This window comes from Oryzias latipes, chromosome 24, assembly GCF_002234675.1.
Source record: "Oryzias latipes chromosome 24, ASM223467v1".
Lineage (NCBI taxonomy): Eukaryota > Metazoa > Chordata > Actinopteri > Beloniformes > Adrianichthyidae > Oryzias > Oryzias latipes.
This window is the reverse complement of record NC_019882.2, coordinates 5270397-5291820: the sequence shown is the minus strand read 5'-3', so window position 1 is coordinate 5291820 and position 21424 is coordinate 5270397. Positions and strand designations below refer to the sequence as shown.

General features: G+C 38.7%; 2 protein-coding genes across 4 annotated transcripts; one reads left to right on the top strand and one right to left on the bottom strand.

Moving 5' to 3' along the window:
- Nucleotides 1-73: 73 nt before the first annotated feature.
- LOC101173829 (synaptotagmin-14) lies at nucleotides 74-12618 on the bottom strand. 3 transcript variants are annotated; one of them, XM_023953199.1, is made up of 9 exons: nucleotides 12436-12614; nucleotides 10341-10388; nucleotides 7364-7510; nucleotides 4496-4633; nucleotides 2897-3129; nucleotides 2339-2776; nucleotides 2088-2265; nucleotides 1370-1426; nucleotides 74-1085 (listed from the first exon to the last, which is right to left on the bottom strand). In XM_023953199.1, exons 1-9 carry the CDS (start codon nucleotides 12446-12448, stop codon nucleotides 769-771), a joined length of 1569 nt encoding a protein of 522 aa, XP_023808967.1. In that variant the 5' UTR covers nucleotides 12449-12614; the 3' UTR covers nucleotides 74-768. The 3 variants fall into 3 exon arrangements, with proteins under 3 accessions (XP_023808967.1, XP_023808968.1, XP_023808966.1); XM_023953200.1 differs by lacking the exon at nucleotides 4496-4633 and having other exon boundaries at nucleotides 12436-12618; XM_023953198.1 differs by lacking the exons at nucleotides 7364-7510; nucleotides 10341-10388; nucleotides 12436-12614 and adding an exon at nucleotides 4787-6223.
- A 1410-nt stretch (nucleotides 12619-14028) lies between these two features.
- LOC101163217 (cytosolic 5'-nucleotidase 1A) lies at nucleotides 14029-19214 on the top strand. Its single transcript, XM_004083420.4, has 6 exons — nucleotides 14029-14256; nucleotides 14343-14510; nucleotides 16881-17010; nucleotides 17144-17266; nucleotides 17346-17530; nucleotides 18022-19214. Exons 1-6 carry the CDS (start codon nucleotides 14143-14145, stop codon nucleotides 18385-18387), a joined length of 1086 nt encoding a protein of 361 aa, XP_004083468.1. The 5' UTR covers nucleotides 14029-14142; the 3' UTR covers nucleotides 18388-19214.
- Nucleotides 19215-21424: the final 2210 nt, after the last annotated feature.

The window sequence follows — 21424 nt, the reverse complement described above, 5'->3', positions numbered from 1 at the left end:
CCCCCCCCCCCCCCCCCCCCAGCAGGAAGCACCGTGTTTCTACATGAATGAACATGGCTGGGACGTCAGAAGGCTGAATGGTGAGACGGTCTGTATCGCACAGGAAAAAGGGAAGGGCATGCAGAGCTGTCTGCAGTGCATTCCTCCGGCTTGACATGGCATTAGACATATAATACACTGAAGCTGTTCAGCACTACAATGTAAAGAGAGACCTCCTTTTGAGTTCTACAGCCATGTTGGATGATCAAACAACAGTAGAGTTGATAGGTCTTGCATAACAGCATGTTCATGTAAACACACTGTGAAAAAGCACAGCTTGTACATAGTTGCAGCATGTTGGAGGCCCTCTAACAGTCATTTTGTTGCATTCTCTTTTGACAGAGGCTACAGTTGACAAAAATGTCTGAGTTGCTGGTAGAAGCCCAGAAGGAAGACGTCTGCCAGTTCCGGACCGAGCTCTTTGGTCCGAGGCTGAAAGGCAGAAGTTGTTTGGGAAGTGTCTTGACGCTGTTCTGTAAACGATTCGAGTGTTTGCAGCTTTTTCTGTGAGCAGAATAGCCGTTAACAACTCTGGAGTCTGTAATTCTAGGCAGTCCTTGCCAGTGTTTTTCAGTCTAAAGGTTCCTCGCAGCCACTTTGAACGGGTGCCTCCGAGAAAAAGGGTGGATTCAAAGGAGATCTGTGAATTCCTCACACCTGAATGCCTTGAGCGCGAGAACAGATTGGAGGGTTCCTGCTATTTTAAAGACGGTTCTGCTGCATCTCCTCCTATGTGTCGGTGAGTGTGTGCCAGTGGCAGATCTGCTGCCCCTCCGCCTCCCTCATCTCCGTCCAGTGGACCAGCTGCTCTTCGCTGGTGCTGTTGAGGCCCAGGGAGACCCAGCCAAGCCTCTCCCTGGGCCTCATGCTGCTCCGCCGGCAGAACACAGACACCACCAGGGACACCTCTGACAGCTGGAAGAGCGCCACTTGGAAGACAAACGTCTCCTTGTAGGTGGGGTTGGGATGACCGCGGCATGTGGCCGTCTTACACTTAGACATCTCTTTGCCCTTGGAGTCCAGCATGGTCAGCTTCACATAGGTGTCTGCAAGGAGATAGGAGAGGAGTGAGGCAGTGCCACCTAGTGGGTAAAGCAAGCACTGCAAGTCTTCAGTTTCAAACAATTTCACGTTTGATTTCCACCCTCTCTCACCATCAATAACTTCATACTAGACCCTCCTTCCAAGTCACATGTCATTTCCGTCACTACCTTATCTTTCAGAAAACACAATAACATCACCTGGTCTGCATTTTTTTTAAATCGTCTTGGTCAGTGACTTAAATTTGATTGCATCAGTGCTAAAATAAACCAGAGAAAATATGCCTTACCTCTCATGATATACAGCTGTCCCCCCACGAAATGTTTCACACAACAGAACAGATCACCTGTGATCCACACAGCAGCACACAAGGTTGGAAACGAGAAAAAAGAAGGACTGAAATGCAGGAAAGTTTTAATTTCTGCCCCTTAAGAAAGGAATTGCAGAGGATTGAAAATTCACTGCAAGCTCGAACAACATAAAAGGTTTAAAAGACCCACTCTGATGAAAATGTTTGGTGTTTTTACCATGGCATTTTCTGTTAATGGAGGACAGATTTAAAGAAGATTAGGATGAAAATTGTATTTATGAGTATTTCTTTAATCAAATTGTTGTGAATTATTTTTTGATATATTTAAAGTTTCCTCAACTGTATCTGTTGGTATTTGCTTGTTTTGTTGTATGTTGAAGACCCCCTTGAAAACGAGATGACACATCTCAAGGGGCTTATCCTACAAACAGGATATCAGGAGCAGAAAAAAATATTTGTGCTGTAGAATATATGCTGGACAGGCCACAAACTCCCTGCTTCAAGCTCTCAGCATTCGGGAGGGAAAGGGGGGGGGGGGGGGGTCATTGCACCAATAGTCCCGCCCACAACTCAAACTACGTCCTAGAAAATGATTTAGGCTAAAAACTGCATAATCATAACTAAAAGACCACTGGGATATAATAGAATAAAGATGATCGGAGTGGGTCTTTTTCTGCCCGAAACTCCCCAAACTTACTGATGGGTTTATCAGATGCTGCAGTTTTGAAGTGGTTTCCCTGGATCACCTCTGCTGACAGTCTTCCTGTTGCGGAGTTGTAGATGAGCCCCAGGAGGATCTCTGGTAAGGAGTCTTCAGTGGAGCGGTAGGACAGAGCGCCTGCACTGCGGGACACGCTCACAAGAGATCCGCAACCCTGGCAAGACAAAGCAGGGAAGGATTCAGAACAGGTCAACGTCGGGGCTAAAATAATCCGGAGGCATTCTCACAGGGAGTTCAGAGCCGGGCTCCAGTGTGACAGGCAGAGCGATCTTTCCCTGCAGGTTCAGCTTAGTCAGGTAGAACACCTTCTCCCCCAAGACCTTCTCCTTTTTCATGCGTCTGATGCTGTACAGGCGGAAGCGAACAGCACAGTCCCCCAGGGCCTCTTGTTCCACCCTGGAAAACTTGAATGTTTCCGTGAAAACAGGACAGGGGCCCTTTTGCACGCCTGTCTTGGCCCTTTGCTTCTTTGTGGGCAGGAGAACCAGGTGGACCTGCCATGAAATGTTGCCTGTCTGTTTCAGGGCGGGGATGTCTGTCGCTGCAGTGACGGTGACGGCAAGCCACTGTTCACTGGAGTCGTATTCAAAAGCAACATCCAGTGTTCCATATTTAGCTAGGGGCTCGGGTTCGTAGAGCTTGGGGAGTCTGGGACCAGAACCATCCTGAGTGCAAAAAGCAGTGGTTGATTATGGTAAATAGCTGCTTAAAAATGGACAGATCTAAAAACAGTCAAGAGTTTGCAGTCTTGTTGATATTTTCAAACTTTAAGCATCTCAACCCACCTCTGGACCCAGAACTGCAGTGCTGTCACTGGGAATGTCTTCTTCGCAGCCTTTGTTGAGGAAGCTCTCAGCATCCTGGTCCATGCTGGCCTCGCTGGAGCAGGGGAGGCTGTCACATGACCTCAGCCCCCGTTCTGAGCGCGAGCGGGAGGACCTGCGTGCCCCAGAGCTCTCGTCCTGATATGGAGGAGGCTGAAGCTCGCTGTCTTTCCTCATCCTCTGGATGCTGACGACTGCCATGGCGACAGTGACACACAGGAGTGAGACTAGATGATGGGAGGCTAACTAAAGACTTAAGACAGAGTTCAACGTAATCCTCTGAATTCTACAGTGGCCCTGAAGTGGAAATCACTTAATGCAAAAACGTTTTTAAAGATCACATTTATAAGTACAAAAAAATGTAAAAAGAAAAAAAATACATTTCAGAAATAGAAGCTTTTTAAAATGAGACAAAATTTTTAAAAAGTTTTCCAGAAATCAAAATTTCTGCAGATGCAGAAGGTTTTTCTTTCAGCCTCAACTGCAAAGGTTCAGTGATTTCTCAATTAATTCTTTCAAAACTCATCATCCAATAAGTGTCCCATAATACATATATTGTTTCATTTCATTGGGAATTCTGGAAATTACTTTTCTTTTCCGTGGAATTTTAGTAGGATTTATAATATGTAATGTTTTTTTATTTGTTTTGCATTTTTCAGGGTCTTTTTGAGTTTTTTTTTCTTCTTTACAATTTGGTCCAATAATTTATCTTTAAAATTCTTTTTTTGTGGCAGTGCTTGATATCAATCTTTTTAGTTCAACTCCAGCTTCTTATTTACAAAGATATATTTTTGATTATAAGTAAAAAATAATTTAGCAATGTCCAAAAAATATCCAAACAGCTCAGTTCTGAGTAAATGTAGTCATTTATTTCCAGCAAAGGTCACATATAACTGAAACTGAAACAGTTTTTATGTTTTATAACAAAAGATTAAACATGTAGAGACAAAATAAAAATGTATTAATCCATAAATCAAACTAAGACAACGCCAAAAATGTGAAAGATGCCTATAGTTCAGCTCCACTGAACTATTTACAAAGCTCCAATGATTTATTTCAGAATTATGTGCCGTAACTCTTGCTATGTTTATTTTAAATCTAATTTTTGTTTAAATCATTACATTTTGAATACAAACAATACTAATGGGAGGGGGGGGGGGGGGGGTCATTCCTAAATCATTGTAAACAGCTGATGTGAGTTCAGAGACTACTGAGGGTTCTTCTGGTTTTGATTCCTTGATGTGATTTGATCTTCAGGGCCACCGTAGAATTAAGCTAATAAACTAAACCAGGCTACTGACACATCCAGGTTTTCAAAGGTTTAATACTGTTTCTACCTGAGTGATGATCTAAAATACTGCTGTTTGATCAATTATAAATTATTCAAAAAAATTCCACTTCCCGTCATATATAATCCTTAACTTGCGGCTCTGATATATATCTGAATGGAAATGCTTCTGAGTTTAAGCTTTTTGTTCTCCAGGGTCTTTTTCGCTGAGATGCTCCCCCTCCTGGTTAAAGCAGGCTTTACATAACGAGGTTACATATGTGTGCCCTCACCCTGTTCGCTGGAGGCCTCACTGCTGAAGCCGTCCTGCTCACTGGACTGTTTGCTTCTGCCGCTCCACGCAAACGCCAGGTTCTCCGGAGTCGCCGCCTCGGGGTCTTTTTCTTCTTCGCTGCCTGATGCAACTTCCTCTGTGAGGAACATACCAGAATGAGAAACGAGGCTCATCACACACGGCAAAGTGAGCTCTATTTTAGGATGTAGAGACAGAGCTGGCAGAGCAGCAGGGTGAGTCCAGAGACTGGAACTTGAAAAGGAGGAAGAAGAGCAGCACACACGCTAACCTGGGTCTCCTTTCTGTTTCTTTTTGCTCTTCTTGCGCTCTTCAGATTTCTTTGACGTGTCACTTGAACTCTTTAGTTTCTTGTCTGGTTTCTTCTTTTTCACTTTGGAAGAGGATGCAGACGGATCCACCTCCTCCTCGTTGTCTGCCTCTTCCTCAGAGCCCTCCTCTTCATTTTTTAAGACACTGGTCTCAGTTTTAGAGTCTAACGATCGATCAGTTTCATTAGAGTCGTCGCTCCTTTGCTGAGCAGTAAGTTGGTCACCACACTCCTCATTTGTACTGTTTTCTAGTGTGTCTGAGACCTCAGTGGCCTCCCGTTCCTGTCCCCCTTCATCCTCTTTCCTTTGACTTAAGCCTTCCTTCTCCAGCTGCTTCTGTCTCCTCTCTTTTCTCCTCTGCTCTTTCCTCTCCTGTAGCTCTTTCTCCTCCCTCTTCCTCCTCTCTTCTTCTTCCAACTCCGCTTCTGTTTTTTTCACTCGCCAGCACCCGTCCCTCCACTCCCACTCCATCTGGCTCTGAGTGTTCTCACCCTCTGCACCATCGTTGCTTTGATTGCCTTTCGAGCCTGCGTTGCCAGAATCGGAGTCTCTAGACATTTGCCAGAAGGTTTTTCCTTCCTGTGTGGCCTGATCCTTCTCCGGGGTGTTGCCATGTTCAACCACCTCCTCTTCCTGCACCTTGTTCATGATAGTGGTGACCTGCTCAGTCAGCTGGTCGCTCACTGCATAAGTGGCATCGCTGACAGCGTTGGCCAGGTCGTCTACGCGGCTGGTGACTGAATCCAGAATGGAAGAAATGTTGACAGATGGGAGGGTTTGCTGGAAGCTCTTGAAGAAGGCCATGTCTCAGTCAGGGATCCCGTCGCACGCTGACCACTAGATTAGCTCATCAGAACATGGACATGTGGTTGTTGGCAGAGCGCAGTGCCAGCGTCACACCACGTGCTGAGATGCAAAAGACACATCAATGTGCTGACGCTGCAGATTACACTTTACTTATGCCTGGTCTTCATGACAAGCAAAAATTGCATATTTGCATAATTTTATGCCATCTTTTTTTAAAGTACTTTGTGATTCTTTCTGTAAAAAGTGCTATAGACATACAGATAATCAATCCTTTTCTGTTCTATTCCTAAATTGATATTTTAATTTCATTACTTCGTTTCTTTTGATTGTAATTTGTTTAGCTTATACATTTAAGAAATTAAGATAACAGTTTTAGAACTATTTAAATTTAAAGGACTATAACCAAAAACACTTTCAGTTCTAGTTGACATTACACTGTCCACTTGTCAAAATTTTTTACCAGACTGGCAGATTCTCTTTAAAAAAAAGAAAAATTCTACTGGGGTAATATAACCAGGAAAATAAAATTCAGGTCTCTAGGAGATGTTTTCTCAAATCAAGATCATTTTGCTACTAAACATTTTTTTATAAAGATTATTTTTCTTGCAATACAGAAAATACGACAGATTTGTTTGGGGGGGGGGGGGGGGCTACTTTCTTAAGATTCAGTTTTTGCTTTTTACCAGAATTAAAATGAGTAATTCTTCATCTTGGCAAGTGTGCAATATTTAGCCTGATTTATGGCCATAACATAAGGATAAAAAGGAACACATTTGAATCAATATTATAGGTCAAAAACCTTTTAAAAAGTGGAAGAGTGACAAAAAAAAATGTGTCTGTGCCATTTTTTACAGTAAACTTGCTTTGAACAATTACAGTTTGTGCAGTTAGTCTGTTGAAATCTATGACTTACTGAACAGATAAGAAAAATATTACAAAAATATTCATTAGTAATGCTTTACACTATTTGATTACAGCAATATGTAATAGATTACTATAAAACATTACTTTTTAATAAAATACTACTGAGAGTGGACTGCACTATGTTCAGTAGTAGAATATCTATAAGGATTAGAAAGCCAACACCTGATTTTAATGAAAAAAATTAAATTGATGTAAGTAAATAAGGAAATAAGGAAAATAAAAAACAACTAACCTAGAAATAACTCAATGACTTTTAAAATTTGCTTTTGCTTTTATCTTGTGTTTTTATGTTTTTATGACATTTATACTTTTTCGTTTTTTTGACCTTCAATGTTTAGAATTGCGTATAGAATGACCGTTAATGTTTGTGGGTTTTTGACCTACGTCATCCTGTTTGACTGCGCTCATTTTAAGGCGCCATATAGATAAATAGAATAATAACATTTGAAAAAATTTTCAAATGTGAAATTTTTTTCTTTAGATCAGCAAAGAAATCTGAAAAGAAATCCAAAAAATTGTCTTACTAAGATATAGATTGTTTAAAGAAAATAAATCTAGTCTTTAGGAATTATTTTTTTAAACTGTACCCAAAAAATTTTTGATCAATTTATTTTTCTTGAAAGACAGAAAATAAGACTTTTTTTTAAATAAGGTTTTTTTTTTTTTTACCTTCTTTACATTCAGATTTTGCAGTTTGGCAGTAGATTTATTAAATTGACTAGTAGACATTTAGGATTAAACCATAAAATCTTGATTCTTGATCTCTAATAGCTAAGTCAGTGCCGTTAATCTGCTGCGTTTTGTACCTCGCTGGTTGCTCCTGCAGCCACTTAGATGGGAAAGGTTGTCAGAACTCTCCACAGACAGTTTGTTGCTGAGGTAAAGAAAAAACAGAGCCATCAGCGCCATGAACACTGCGATTGAGGACAGAACACCCAGAAGCTCAGGAGAAACTAGGGACAACAGAGGAAGAGAGAGGAAGAAAAAGAAAGGGAAGAAGGAGGAAAAAAATGAGGGTGTTTGAGTCAAACTCTCATGTTCTAAGATCAAACGTGTCCTCTGCAGACATGCTTAGGCGTTATTTAATAATAGACACCATTAGACTAAAACTCAAATTAGCACCTAAAGCGGAGAGTTGGCATTTTAAATTTAAAGCAGACTGTTTCCTGCACTTCAAAGCCCATCGGAGACCATCCGAAGAGCCGTATGTAGGCCAGCACGACTTCATGTTAGCATGCAGCCCTGTGTTATTTTTATGAGAGCCTCAGAGGAAAAGGATCTGATAAAAAACAGAGAAATCACACCACAGTGTAATCGGCTGGAGGAAAAAGAGAAAGGAGGTTCACAGCGAAGCATGAATGGCGTTCTTAAACATCAAACGCCTCAACAGAAAAGGCCAAGTTGTCAAGGAGAAGGCTGAAAGGAAAGACGTGTGATCAGAGTGTTCAGCGGTTTGAGACACACGGTTACATAACCAAGCCCAGGATAACATGAGCTTGGAGAGTCAGGAAAACCCTGGTTTTTTTCTGGTTTTATTGTTAATACAAGCTTTAAATTCCAACAATAAGGTTTCTATGTGATCCTATGTTTACGTGATATTTATCATGAAACTGTTTTGATTGATTTCTCTTCATAAGTGACTCTTGTATCTTCGGTCAATACATTTTTAAAAACTTTTATAAAATAATTACACTGAAAAAATCTGAAAAGAAGCTTTTGAAATCATGTTTTTCTAATTTATTTTGCAAATAAGCCTTAATATTTTTGGTTCTTATAAATAAAAGTATAAAGCAGGAGTTTTTTGTCTCTCCTGATAGCTGTTCTCCATTTCTCAATTACATATTTAGCAAACGGGGGGAGTTATTACCTACTAACTTGGACAATTTGAAGCCTCATTTAGGTCAATGTGGAGATCCTGATTAGCTTTGGATTTATTTTTATTATTAAATTATTGTCATATTTTGAATAAAGACTGTAAGTTTCTTCTAGCAACTACATCAAGGCAAAAAGTCTCCTATGTTTCAACGTGTAACTCCGCCTGCTGTGCCAAAAACAAATGCTAAATTTACAAAAATGAAAAGATCGTTGTGGCAAGGGCTTACCTTCTTTACAAATACACCCTCTTCCATTAAAGCACAGCAGCAGCTATAGACAATAATGTAGTAAATCCCTCATGTTAAGTGCAGTCCTGCATTTATCAACGCTCGGCGACGCTCAAAGCTCAACACGCCAGCCTGACCTCTGCGGCCGATGGGCCCTGTCCGCTAAAACCCCTATGTGGCCCTGCGATGTGATGACAGCTCATGTATGCTCTCTACATGTCTACAATAGCTGAATAATTCACACAGCTGAGGTAACCTAATGCCTCCATCAATGTACCTTGGAAAGTGGAGCATTGAAACACCCCCCCTCTCTCTTTTCTCTCCTCTCTTTTTTCCAATATTGATGCCTTTTTTCCTCTGGAGAGTCTGCTTGCTTTTTTTTTTTTGTCTTCACGGCAGACAAAGGAGGGTTAAAACTACTTGTACTGCTCCTTCCATAAGTGTGCATTATTCTGTGTCTTAACTGCACAGACAGGAATCTCTCATTTAAACTTGAAACGTGAACTGAACCCCGTGCAGAGGCGCAAAATGTCATCAGCTTGATTTTTGATAGAAATATTCCCGTTAATCTTCCAAAAAACATTTTTTAAAAGACAATGTGCAAACTAAAGGAAAAAAAAACCTCAGAGTCCTTTTTTTATTTTTGCTAAATTAAAATGCAGGTGGGCTGTTTTTTAACCTGTACGTCCGGAAATGTTGCTTACAGATGGAGCTCTGAAACGAAACAAAACCTCAGCGCTGAATAAATCATGCTCACACAGCTGCCTTCTTTTGCTTAAGTGAGCTAAAACTTGATACTCCTTGCATAATTCACACAGACATGTTAAGTTTTCTAAGGTGTATAGTTCAAATAGAAAAAAAAAATATCTGGTTGAAGCTATTTAAATTGCAACCATGAAGGATGGTTAGAATTGGTAAGAATCCAGACCCATTTTTTTCTTAAAAATAAAATGATGTGAATTTTACCACAAACCAAGTGGACCACAGAATGCATTTCTGGTATGTTTCTGTTATGTCACCATGGGTTCTTGTGGGTTCAAAAATCTTATTAAAAAATCATTGGAGAGGCTGTTTGAACTTTAACTACAGTTAAAATATCTCACCTAATGTTTGGGGCTTGGCCCAAATCTCAAAGTTAATAGTTTTTAGAATATTACGCACAAATGACCTGTTTAGGGGAAAACTGTCATTAATACGTTTGTCTTTAAGCAAAGAGGATAAAATGTTGGTCTGTTTGTTCAGACAAGATGGATCCATGTTTGAAAAAAGAACCCCAAAGCAATATCAATACAAACATCTCATTTCAGTTAGAAAGCACGGTGGGGGTTGTGGAATGATTTGAACCAGTTTTGCATGAACTTCAGAAACTTGAGAAACTTCAGGCAAACTTCTTCAATGCAAAAAAAGAGAATGGAAACAAATTAAACTCATGTTGGCGTATGGATTACCAAAATGAAAAAAACAAACAAAGAACCTGATAATCCCACATTCAGAACAACTGTACTAACAAAAGTAATTTAAAGAGACAGATCCTCCTTTTTGAGAAGCTTTTTTTCACCAAAGAACAAATAAAGACGATATTGTTTGTTTAAATGTCTCATTATTCTTTAAGAAAGGATTAAATTAATCTCTATGTCCTGACGGGTAAAAGATAAAGTGCCTGCATTTAACATTTTCTTACCTCGTCTGGCACAGAAAAGCTCGTTAACACCACAGTTCCTCCCCCCAGCTGAAAAACACAAACCGGACAAAACTGTGAGTCAAACATGAAGCTTTATGTTTACTAAAAAAAATCACACACACATAAAAAGCAGCAAATATAAATAAAAATACATCCAAAAAAAGAAGTCATCTTGAAAGCAGAATGTAGGTTTTTATGTTGCCAATCTTTTAATAGTAAGATGCAAAGCAAAAAAAAAAGTATTTTGTCAAGTTTTGCAAGATAATTTTTAAGATTAAATGCAGGCTATTTATAATATGAATAATTATGGTTCCTTCATCACTGACATGAATGTTTTTCAAAAGTAAAGAGTGAATAAAACTATGGAACTAAAAGACAAGTTTAGAAATGACCTTGATGCATAAGTGTTATTTGCAAAAATAAATACCTTAGATGAATAAAAATTCATTTGAACAATATTTTCATAACTGTTTTGAGCAAGAAATCCACTGCAAAAATGAATCCATTTATCTTTTTTTTTTATTAGATTGAAAAGGTTCTTTCAGTAGAATTATTCATCTGAGACTCCCTTATTGGTGAACACTGTGCTCTTGCATTAAACCTGCAGACTCACTTTCACTTTGTGGATTTGTGCAGATTTAACGACCACCTCTGAGAAATTCAGAGCTAAATGGATGCCACATCTAATTTTTTTACTTCCATCAGGTCAATCAAAATCCTTCTTAAACGTACACAATATTAAAGATATATTTTTGAACATGAATTCAATATTTAATTTAGATTCCTGACAACCGCTCAGCACTTTTGTTTTTAACGGAAAAAACAAACTTTTGGCAAAAACTGGGACAGGTTCCCTGATCATTATGAGCTGATTCTGCAAAAGAAGAGTCGGCATGACTATGTGAAGACAAGAATACAAACTAGACTTTGTTGTACAGCACAAGATCAGAAAATGTGCTTTAAGTTCATTCTAATAACAGTCCATACTGACAATAAAGATGAAACGTTATCTGACACGTTAATAATGTAAACACAAACTTGATTAATAAACCAAAATTTAGAATCCATTATTTATTCAAACTATTTACATTTTTTCTTCAAAGCCATAATACAGGCTAAAGGGGTCACATGTGGCAGAGCCTTGATGTAAATGTACAATACTTGTTAGTGTATTTATGCTCTGCATTTGTTTTTGCTTTGTTTGTTTTTGTCTGCTACTGATATACAACGGTTTGAATAAAGAAAAACTAAATAAAATTTTAAGCTAATTTTTTTTTATGTATAGAAAATTAATGTGGAGTCTTAAAAGGATAAATTTTTTCTAAAAAGATATCTGATTGAAAGTAACTTGTAAAATGTTGGTTATATAATTTAAATGAAATGCTTTTTTTGAATCTGAAAACATGTTTCCTGTTCAAAACGCAACAAAATATAAACTTCTGGAAATTCAAATTAACACAATCCAAACAGATTGCAGCTTCAGCCATGAAGTCGCTACAGATATGGACTCAGTGATTCACTGCGACCGTGGCGGGACAGGGTTCCTTTACGCATCCCGGTCACGTTCACCCCCCCCCCCCCCTTACCCCCTCACCCCCCACCCAAAAAAATAAAACACAGAAGAAAAACTTCTCCATCATCAGTGAGATGAGCGCATTCAGGTTGTTTTTAAACCCACCTAACACTAACACTGCACTCCTGTAATGGGAAATCTTCTTGGGAGGATCTGGCTCTTTAACAGCAGCTAAACAATCCGTCATGTGATGCGAAGAAGTAGATCTCTAGGATTATTTTTTTTAACGTTGATGCAACAGCTTCAATAAAATTAACGCCCCTCTAGATCGACTCCAACAGCACAAGGATCTCAATTTACTAGAGATGTGTTCAGGTGCGCGTCCCACTGATCCCACGGCAGTCAGCCGTCCCGCATCCGTGCGCGTGTCCGCCTCACCATCAGCACCGCGCTGTGCCGCGCGGCAGCCTCCCCATCCATCAGTAAAACAGTCAAACAAATGCGCGAAGAACGCGTCTCTCTTAGGCTCTTTCTCTTCCTCTGCAGTAAAGTTTAAACCCGAGTCCCGGACGGTAGACTTACCGTCAATCGCCATGATGCTCAGCGCAGGACTCTACCAACTGTGGTACGGGAGGGGGGAGGGGGGCAACGCAGGAGGGCGGTCATTCATGTCTTAGAATGGATCCATGTGAGAGAGACCTCAGGTGTGAAGAAAATTCAGTATTTGTGCTCTAAATATTTAAAAAATAATAGAATTTTTACAATATTTGATCAGAATATTCACTAAACTTCCCAAAAACGGTGCTTTAAATCAAAAATCAGATTTTTTATATATAAAAATATATTTTATATAGCGCATATAGCGCAAAGGAACATTATGTCATACATCTAAGCTGGGTTGGAAACACATTTGGTGATTGGATTGCTTAATATTAAACGATGAATTATTATGTTTTACAGTTTTTTTTTAAAGACACACTCTGATGACAATTGTGTTTTGACGTTTTTAACATCCATTTTTCCTACGATGAAGGCCATAAACTGGATTTCTGAGTATTCAAATCATTGGGAATCAGGAACAGACAAAAAAATGCAGTTGGAAAACGCTTGTGGGTGTGACGTAGAACCTCCAATGGTTTAAGCCAATCTCCCCGTTCCGCTCCATTCTGATGCTCGTCTATTTTTTTAAATATCTATATATTTGTGCTCCAACTCTTGTGGTATGTTATGGGGTTGGTTTGTGCTTTAATACTTGGTCACTTTTTAATTTTATTTTCTTTGCATTTTTGCATCTTAACATTCTCTCTGTGAAAATTCTTTTTTAAACACTTTTGTTTTGTGTATAATGACATCAACACGTGCAAGGTTTGCCTCTTCACACAAAATTTTGAACATTAACAAAAGATAAATTAGTAAATAAACGCAGAATAATTACAGCATAGGATAAGTATTAGCAACCTTTGATGCTAAAATAGCCATATGGACCAGAGTCAATCTGACCAAAACCCAGTGAGAGCCAAAAAGCCTCACTTTATTGTGTTGAAAAATACACTTTTTAAATGATTTTGTGGCAGTTAATGAATTATTTAAAAATATTTGAGTTCTTATAATGTCAAATTTTTTTGGGGTGTAATTTTTCATTTACTTGAAGTCTTTACATAAAAGTTCCATTAGAAATAAAATTCACTCCTGGTGAAGCAGATTCAGTTAAGGCAAGTAAGGCATTTTCTATCCTTTCTCATTTCACTATTGAATATAAACAAGACAACATTGGTATGGAATCCATCAAAAACTATATATGTAGATGCATTTTATACGTTATCTAAACAGCAACTAGAGACAATTGTACAGTAGATTAAACCTTTTACTAGAATTGTATTCAATAATGTGACATGTTAGAATATATGTGGAGTGGAGAAGCACACAAGACCTCTTGATTTTTGTGTTATAACAACAGTGGTACCAAAAACAGTAATTTTATTTTACCTATGTTCAAAAGTTTAAACGTAAAAGGCAAAACTTTAATAATTATATTCATTCAAAGCGTCAGAATTATTACTTGAAGCTACAATAGAGTGATAAAGGGGCCACATAGACCCCTGGTGGAGGAAAATATGGAAACCTAACAGCTGATAAGAAGGAGGTTCCCATTGGTTCCCCATCCGTCTACGTCACAGCTTCAAGACGCGCCCCCGGCAGTACCCAACTCCTTTTCAGCTGTTGCAGGCTTTCCGAGCCGCTTGAAGTGTTTTTCTGTGGAGGGTTCGGACACCCGGAAAGTTAGTAAAAATGAGCGAAATCAAACCCGAAGGACGCGCCGCGGCTGCAGACAGCAGCGAGGAGCAGGACTGGGCTGCGGCCAAAGCTTTCTTCGACAGCCTGAAGACGAAAGTTCCCAGACCTGTAAGTACATGAAGTTCTGTCAAAATGTGGCTGGAGAACCCATTTAAAATTTAAACCCTTCCTCCTCCTCTTCCTCTTTCTCGCAGCCCAAGCCCCAGTTCGCCGTCACCATCGCGGTGTCCTCTCGCACCCTTTTCAACATGGTGGCAGAGAGGAAGATCTATGAGGAAGAAGGAGTGGAGAAGTATGTGGCCTTTCAGGTGGAGCACGAAGACGAGCCTCTGAGTCCAGGACCTGCTTTTCCCTTCGTGAAGGTACGCCCGTGCTGTCAAGGGAGGGGGCAAGGTGTGGTTCAGGAGCTGATGGAGGAGGAGGAGGAGGAGGCCTAGAACAAATAGTTCTGTGGATACAATCTCAGACCTGCCACACAAGTACAGTCAGAAAATCATCAAAAGTTCATGAAAGTAAATCAGATAAATACAGTTAAATAAAATGCCAAATTAGTCTTTTTTTAAACTTAAGTTAAAAAAAAGCTCCAGCCACTTCAGCTTTATTGCAAGACATGTTTACATGTAATGTGTCCAGCTTTCACTGTAAAAAAAAAAACACGGGCGAATTCATGCAAACTGTTCAGAAATAATCTACTCCGATAATCTTTGGATCTTTTTTATAATTATGATAATGCCGTTTCTAGCTAAAGTAAAAAAAAAAAAAACTCTTTCGTTTTCTAGAGTGGGTGGGGCTGTTGGTGCGTAGTTAGCCCACCCCTACTTCCCGACATCCATCTGTTTACACGCTGTCCTGCTAGCTTACAGCCCCTCGCAACCCCAACCTGACATTACGGGGAGCAATAATGGTGATAACCAGCAGAACCATTTTAAGCCAGAGGCCAGCTCGGACACGGATCTAGTCGTCTCCAAGTGGATGCATCGGAATGGAGCAGAGCAAGGAGTTTATGACCTGCCCAGCGTATTTTCTTAGTCACAAATACAAACTTTTTCCAACTGCATTTTTTCATCTGCTCTTGATTCACAAGGATTTGAGTGAAGAAATAGTCAGAAATACAATTTCAAGCTTAATTTTCTTAATATTTGTCCTCCATCATGTTAAAAACGCCACAAGAACATGTTAAAAAACACAATTTTCAATGGAGTGGGTGTTTAATAATAAATTATTTTACAATAAAAGGACAAAACAGGTTTAGAAGATGAATGAATAAATTATCTGGCTCCAACACAACTGTCTTTTCTTATTGCTGTGAGTTTTTCACAATATAATGAACCACAATCTTTCATGCATCACTAAAAATAGCCTTAAACACAATGTTTTTCATAGTTTTGACAACATGAACTACATATACTTGATATATTTCCTGTGCTGTTTTTAATATTTTTATTTTAAGAGACTGTTCAGAGCCTGAGTCGGCTTTATTAGCCGAGGATGAGTGCTGATTCAAGGAATTTGACCCGGGTTACTTATGCAAAGGCGACACAAAGCATGAACTGCTGTAAAAAACAAAGATTGGATAACTAAAGATGATTGCAACATCTGAACAGCAGAAAAAATGTAAAAGGACATTTTTATTTAAGTGTTGCATGCTTTGACTGTTCAGAGTTCATCAGAGCGACAGCTCAAGGGGGAGAAGCTGTCTTTGTGGCATGTGGTTTGCCGTTCAGGGCTCTGAAACGAAAGGGAGGAGTCTTAACAGCTTCTGTGGAGATTTTACGCTTCTTAATTCTGGACCGGTCCAGATCGTGGATGGAGGGAAGGTCAGAACCGATAATCCTTTCTGTAGACCTGATGGTTTGCTCCACCTTTGAGTTTCCTGTTGTAACATTTAAAATGTCTTCTCTGCTGGAAGAAGGTTTTTATTTTAGAAAAGCGTTAAGACACAAAACATGACACGTCACTTCTGCTTTTTGGCATAGTTCTGGTTAAAAAGGTTAAAGTCGTTAACATCGTAGGCTTCCCTTTAAGGTTGCATGCGCTTGGATTATTTATTATTATTATAATTATTTGGAATAGACAACAAAAAGTGGTAAAATGTCTACATTTTCATCAATAAGTAATAAAAAATATAAACACGAGTCCTTCCATGTTCCTTCCAAATATTTGTTTACATAAAATTTACGAAAAGGGATTACAACTAACGTTTTTTTTTATTATTAAAAAACACTAGTTACACGAACAAAAACACCAGTTATATCTAAGAAAATAAAAAATAAAATAAATAAAATCCAAATGTGCTGAAAATTAGTAAGATTTGCTTTTTAAATTCTTAATTGATGAATCAAAATTTTAATCCAGGATATTTTAAGACCACTCCAAGCCCAATTTTGCAAAGTGGGTTGAACCCGGCTTATAACCTTTTTTTACATGTATCCAAGAGTCGCTGCTTATTTTTCTGTTAATATTTCAAATCCCCACAAGTTAGACAAAAAATACTTTTTTTAGATATGAAATTTCCAAATTACCCAACCGAATGGCATTGTTCAATTAAATTCCATTTTATTTATAAAGTCCAATATTACAACAATAGAAGTCTTAATGGGCTTCATACCTGTCATTGTGTTGTTTTTGCGTGCTTTTGTCTGTAGTTCCTTCTCACATGTGGTGTCATTGTTGGTTTGTAACTGTTGTCGCCGTGTCTCAACGTCCTGGCTTTGGCGTCTCTTCTCTCCCAGGCGCTGATGAATGTCAACAGCCGGCTGAGGCAGCTCTACCCAGACAGCGAGGAGCTGTTTGACATTGTTTTAATGACTAACAACCATGCCCAAGTGGGAGTGCGTCTCATAAACAGTATTAATCATTACGGTACGCTGCATCCTCAATCAAATGTGGCGAACGCGGCTGAGCGTTAACGCCTCATTTCTTCCTATAGTAACCTAATGACAAACATCATTTTGCCCAGAAATCAGGAAGTTCTAATGTTGTTTTGTTCTACCAGGTTTGACCATTGAGAGATTCTGCATGACAGGAGGTCAGAGTCCCATTGGGTATCTGAAGGCCTACATGACCAACCTTTATCTCTCCAAAGATTCAGAGAAGGTCACAGATGCCATTGAAGAAGGTAAACCTGCAGCAGGACTGCGTGGGGGAGACATTCAAACTACAAAACATGTTTCAATCCACCCCCCCTTTCCCTCCAGAAATTGCAGCGGCGACGATGTTCATGAGGCAATCGGAGACCGAGCTGAGCGACACGCAGCTGAGAGTGGCGTTTGATGGCGACGCCGTGCTTTTCTCTGATGAGTCAGAGATTATCGTGAAGCAACATGGCCTCGACACGTTCTTTGAGCACGAGAAGAAGTTTGAGAACAAGCCTCTGGCTCAGGTATTGTAATTCTTTACATCCAACTAAATGAAAGGAAACACATTTTGAGGAACTTCTTAAATATTACTGAATAGTTCTATTTTTATTGCCACTTTAACTTGTCGATACAAGCGTGTCACACAGCTGGTAGGAGCTTGCTTAGCTGGTTTTTACATAACACCGGTTTATTGAGGCTGTTTTCTGTCTTTCAAGGATGTTGAAAGAGAGAATGTTTTAAATATGTTATTTTCTGACGATGGAGGAAATGTAACTGGTAATGTTAGGTAGAGGGTCTGAGGGGATAAAAGATAGCTGACGGGATGTGGGGGCGGGCTTACTCTGCGCCAACAGTCCTGCCACAAATCAGAGGTGAATTTCTACCGCTCTGTTCTTAAAAAAAAAAAAAAGACGCGTTTTTCTTATTTTCGTCTAAAAACGGCATGATCATAATTAAAATATCAAATGATGATCGGAGTGGGTCTTTCATTCCATTGATTCTCTGACTCCTGCAGGGTCCATTGAAGTGTTTCCTGGAGGCCCTCGGAAAACTCCAGAGAAAGTTTTACGCCAAAAACGAGCGTATGAACTGTCCCATCCGGACCTTCCTGGTGACGGCTCGCAGCGCTGCCAGCTCTGGGGCTCGCGTCCTGAAGACCCTCCGCAGCTGGGGCCTGGAGATCGACGAAGCCCTCTTTCTGGCGGGGGCTCCTAAAGGGCCCCTGCTGCAGAAGATCAAGCCTCACATCTTCTTCGATGACCAGATGTTCCACATTGAGGGCGCCAAAGAACTGGGAACCATTTCTGCGCACGTTCCCTACGGAATCGGGCAGAAATACAACAGGGGGAAACTCATCGAGGAGCCGGCAGAGAAGAAGTGACCCGAAGCGGTTTCCGGATGAAAAGGCACTACAGTATCGCCTGCACTGAAAGAGGTTTGCTTCAAAATTTGTCCAAGAAAAACTAATCCTCCCTCCCTAAAACTATATCATTAGAAATTCTAAAAGGAAATAATTTAATAAAAAAAGGGAACTTAGAAAAGAACCATCTTTATAGGTATTTAAAAAAAATAAGCATTATAAGATTTATATTTCTGAGACACTTTATATTTATCTAACCCTTTGGCTTTGTTTAAAAGCCTAAAATAAATAGGAGAATACACCGAATTTATATACTATTTTTAGCTTTATTGTAAATGCTAACATCCCTGCACTTTTAATGGAACTTATATATTTTATAAGGAAATTTAGTTAGTAAAGAAGTGCTTTGGCCTCTGAGGAACACTGCTGCCTTGTTTTTGCTGTTAAACAACACAAACAACTTTAAACCTTTTATATTCTAGGGGAGGGTTTACACTTTTTATCAAGCTTTTATGTAGAAACTATGTCAACGTTGCAGGGATCATGCAAAGGTCTGCAGGAAAGGTTGTAGAATTTGCTCAGTTTGGTTCAATTCTTGTATCTCTGTCTTTTGAATTGATTGTAGTGTTGTAATAACACATTGCAACTCTTGCACACTCTACAAACTCAGAGGTATCAACAGGAAGTTTATCAAAAAGTTTAAAAAAAAGAAATGTGGTGTAACTCCAGTTTACTTTGGTTTTTTGTACTGGAAAGTCATTGTTTTGTGCTTTAAGGTTAAAAATGTGCTCAATTTGATGGAAAATTGTGACCGTTTTCACGTTTTATTAAAAAAAATAATGAAGATCCTTGATGTCATTTTATGTTTTCTTGTCTATTTACATTTCATTTATTTTGTCTGATTATTATTAGATAGATAGATAGATAGATAGATAGATAGATAGATAGATAGATAGAGTACTTTATTAATCCCGAGGGAACTTGCATATCCATCCGATGCTACTCAAATACACAAACATTCAATAGAAATTTAAAGTAGTTGAGTAATAAATAGTCATAAAATCATAAAATAATCGCACTCACTAAAAACAGAATAAAAGGAGTAAAAATATAAGAGCAATAAAAACAAAATAAAAGTAAAAGCATAAAAAGTGGTAAAAAGTAGATGCCCCTTTAGTGACTCCTCCTCATGCCCCCTCCCAGCGCCATTGAACAGTCTAATTGCACTATTTATTGTGTGTGTGATTTTATTTCAAAATGTTGTCGTGCAGCCACAAACAGAGGGACAAAACAGGGTTTGTGTGTCACAGGGTGTCTGCAGATCCATGAAACCCTAAAAAAGCATTAAGGTGTCTAAAATTCTGGTCAATGGGTCTGATTTCTTCTAGTCAACGTGATGGGATTTCTTGTCACTAAAAAAAACATTTCAGGATGCGCTGGGTCATAAGGCTGTGAACTGGTCGTAAATTGTTTAACCTCAGCTGGCTGATTGGCGTTTGCTCCAATCAGTATTTAGCAGCTAAATACTGATTTAGCTGCTAACCTGTACCTGTATTTACGTCACCTGTTTGAGCTGATTACCTGCATAAAAGGCACCTGTCCACTCGCTTAACCCTTGTGCTATCCTAGGCACTTTACCATTGAGAGTTGGGTCATCTAGACCCACTAGACAGTGCTCTGAACCTTTTTTCTTCAATGATTTGTGATCTTCACTGGTGTCCATGGATTACATGAAATCTTTCCACCTTTATCCACCTTTGTCATGGTAGGGAGAACACGTCAATGCAAGGGTGGGGTCATCTAAGATAGCACAAGGGTTAAACAGTCAGACTGCATCGTCAGTGTTCCAAAGGTAACAAAGCTTACAGATTTCATTTTTTGCCTGACTGTAAAACTGACCCCAAAATGAGTCACTTTGTGTCTCAAGTCAGAGAATTCTAAAAAAAAAAAAACAAATTCCCACAAAACCAAAGAACTATAACCAACTCTTCTACAAAAATATTCTCAAGTGGAGGAAAAGAACACATATCACTAATTGAATAGAAAATATTTCACCTTAATTTTACCGGGATGTCCACTGAGATAAAATGTCTTTTTTCAAGAAATATTTCAAAAGTGTTATAAGACATGAATGGACTCGTGCAGACTGTAGAGTTAAAGTTTCTGACTGGTTTTTGCATCGATAGTTTTTTTTATTTTTTTTACTTCAAGATGTGTTAATTTTCCAGAACTGCAATTCCAGCATTTGAGCACTAGATGGCGCAATGTAGCTGTACTTAATCGGCATTGGGTGATGGCTGCTGATCACCCTGCTCCTCCTCAAAGCACAAAAAAACATGAAAAGGAGAACAAAAAGCCACAGAGGACTCGACTGAAACTAAAAAGAAGATTTAAAACTTTGTTTTACTTATTTATTGGTGTTTTAACAAGAATCCTATATTTCTGGTGTTACAGGAAATAATTTCAAAATTTAAAATATTTCTTCTAAATGGGGAATGATGTGGACTATAATTATTTGTGTGAACATAAGTGAAACAGGTTATTGTTTACAACAGTATTTTTTCAGATTTAAGTTAATTTTTGATTTAATTTTATATAAAAGAGCTTATTTTTGCATCAGAATAAGACTTAATCATTTTATGTATAGTATTTAGACATGTAACACTTTCAACAATGTTTTGCTGCCACTTTTTTTATCTGGTATTGAGTAATTACTAGCAAAACCATTTTTATAATTTTTTATACTATTTGTATTTGTAATGTACGATGTCTTAAGTACAGCACCCAAAAGATGGCAATTAAACTAAAATAAAACATTTCTTAAGGTTGCTGGTCAAATGGGAAAAATGACTGGTAACAATTAATAAATCTTTTGTTTTAAATGTTTTTTTTCTGAAATTCATCAGTGTTATCATGTTGATTTCTTTTTGTTAAATTTGTTTTCAAAGCATTGTGTGGAAAACTATATTATGTATGTATGTAGTATTAGTTTTCTGTTTGTAAGTTTCAAAGGGCAAAAAGTCAAAGAAACTCAGCTTTAGGATAAAATTAACATTCC

Excerpts from the sequence above, each read along its gene's own strand:
- LOC101163217 (XM_004083420.4), top strand. The coding sequence starts at position 14,143 with ATGAGCGAAATCAAACCCGAAGGACGCGCCGCGGCTGCAGACAGCAGC. Across the intron at positions 14,511-16,880 it reads CTGCTTTTCCCTTCGTGAAG|GCGCTGATGAATGTCAACAG; the intron begins GTACGCCCGTGC and ends CTTCTCTCCCAG. Across the intron at positions 17,267-17,345 it reads CACAGATGCCATTGAAGAAG|AAATTGCAGCGGCGACGATG; the intron begins GTAAACCTGCAG and ends CTTTCCCTCCAG.
- LOC101173829 (XM_023953198.1), bottom strand. The coding sequence starts at position 5,630 with ATGGCCTTCTTCAAGAGCTTCCAGCAAACCCTCCCATCTGTCAACATT. Across the intron at positions 1,427-2,087 it reads AGCATCTGATAAACCCATCA|GTGATCTGTTCTGTTGTGTG; the intron begins GTAAGTTTGGGG and ends TGTGGATCACAG. Across the intron at positions 1,086-1,369 it reads ACAGCTGTATATCATGAGAG|ACACCTATGTGAAGCTGACC; the intron begins GTAAGGCATATT and ends ATCTCCTTGCAG.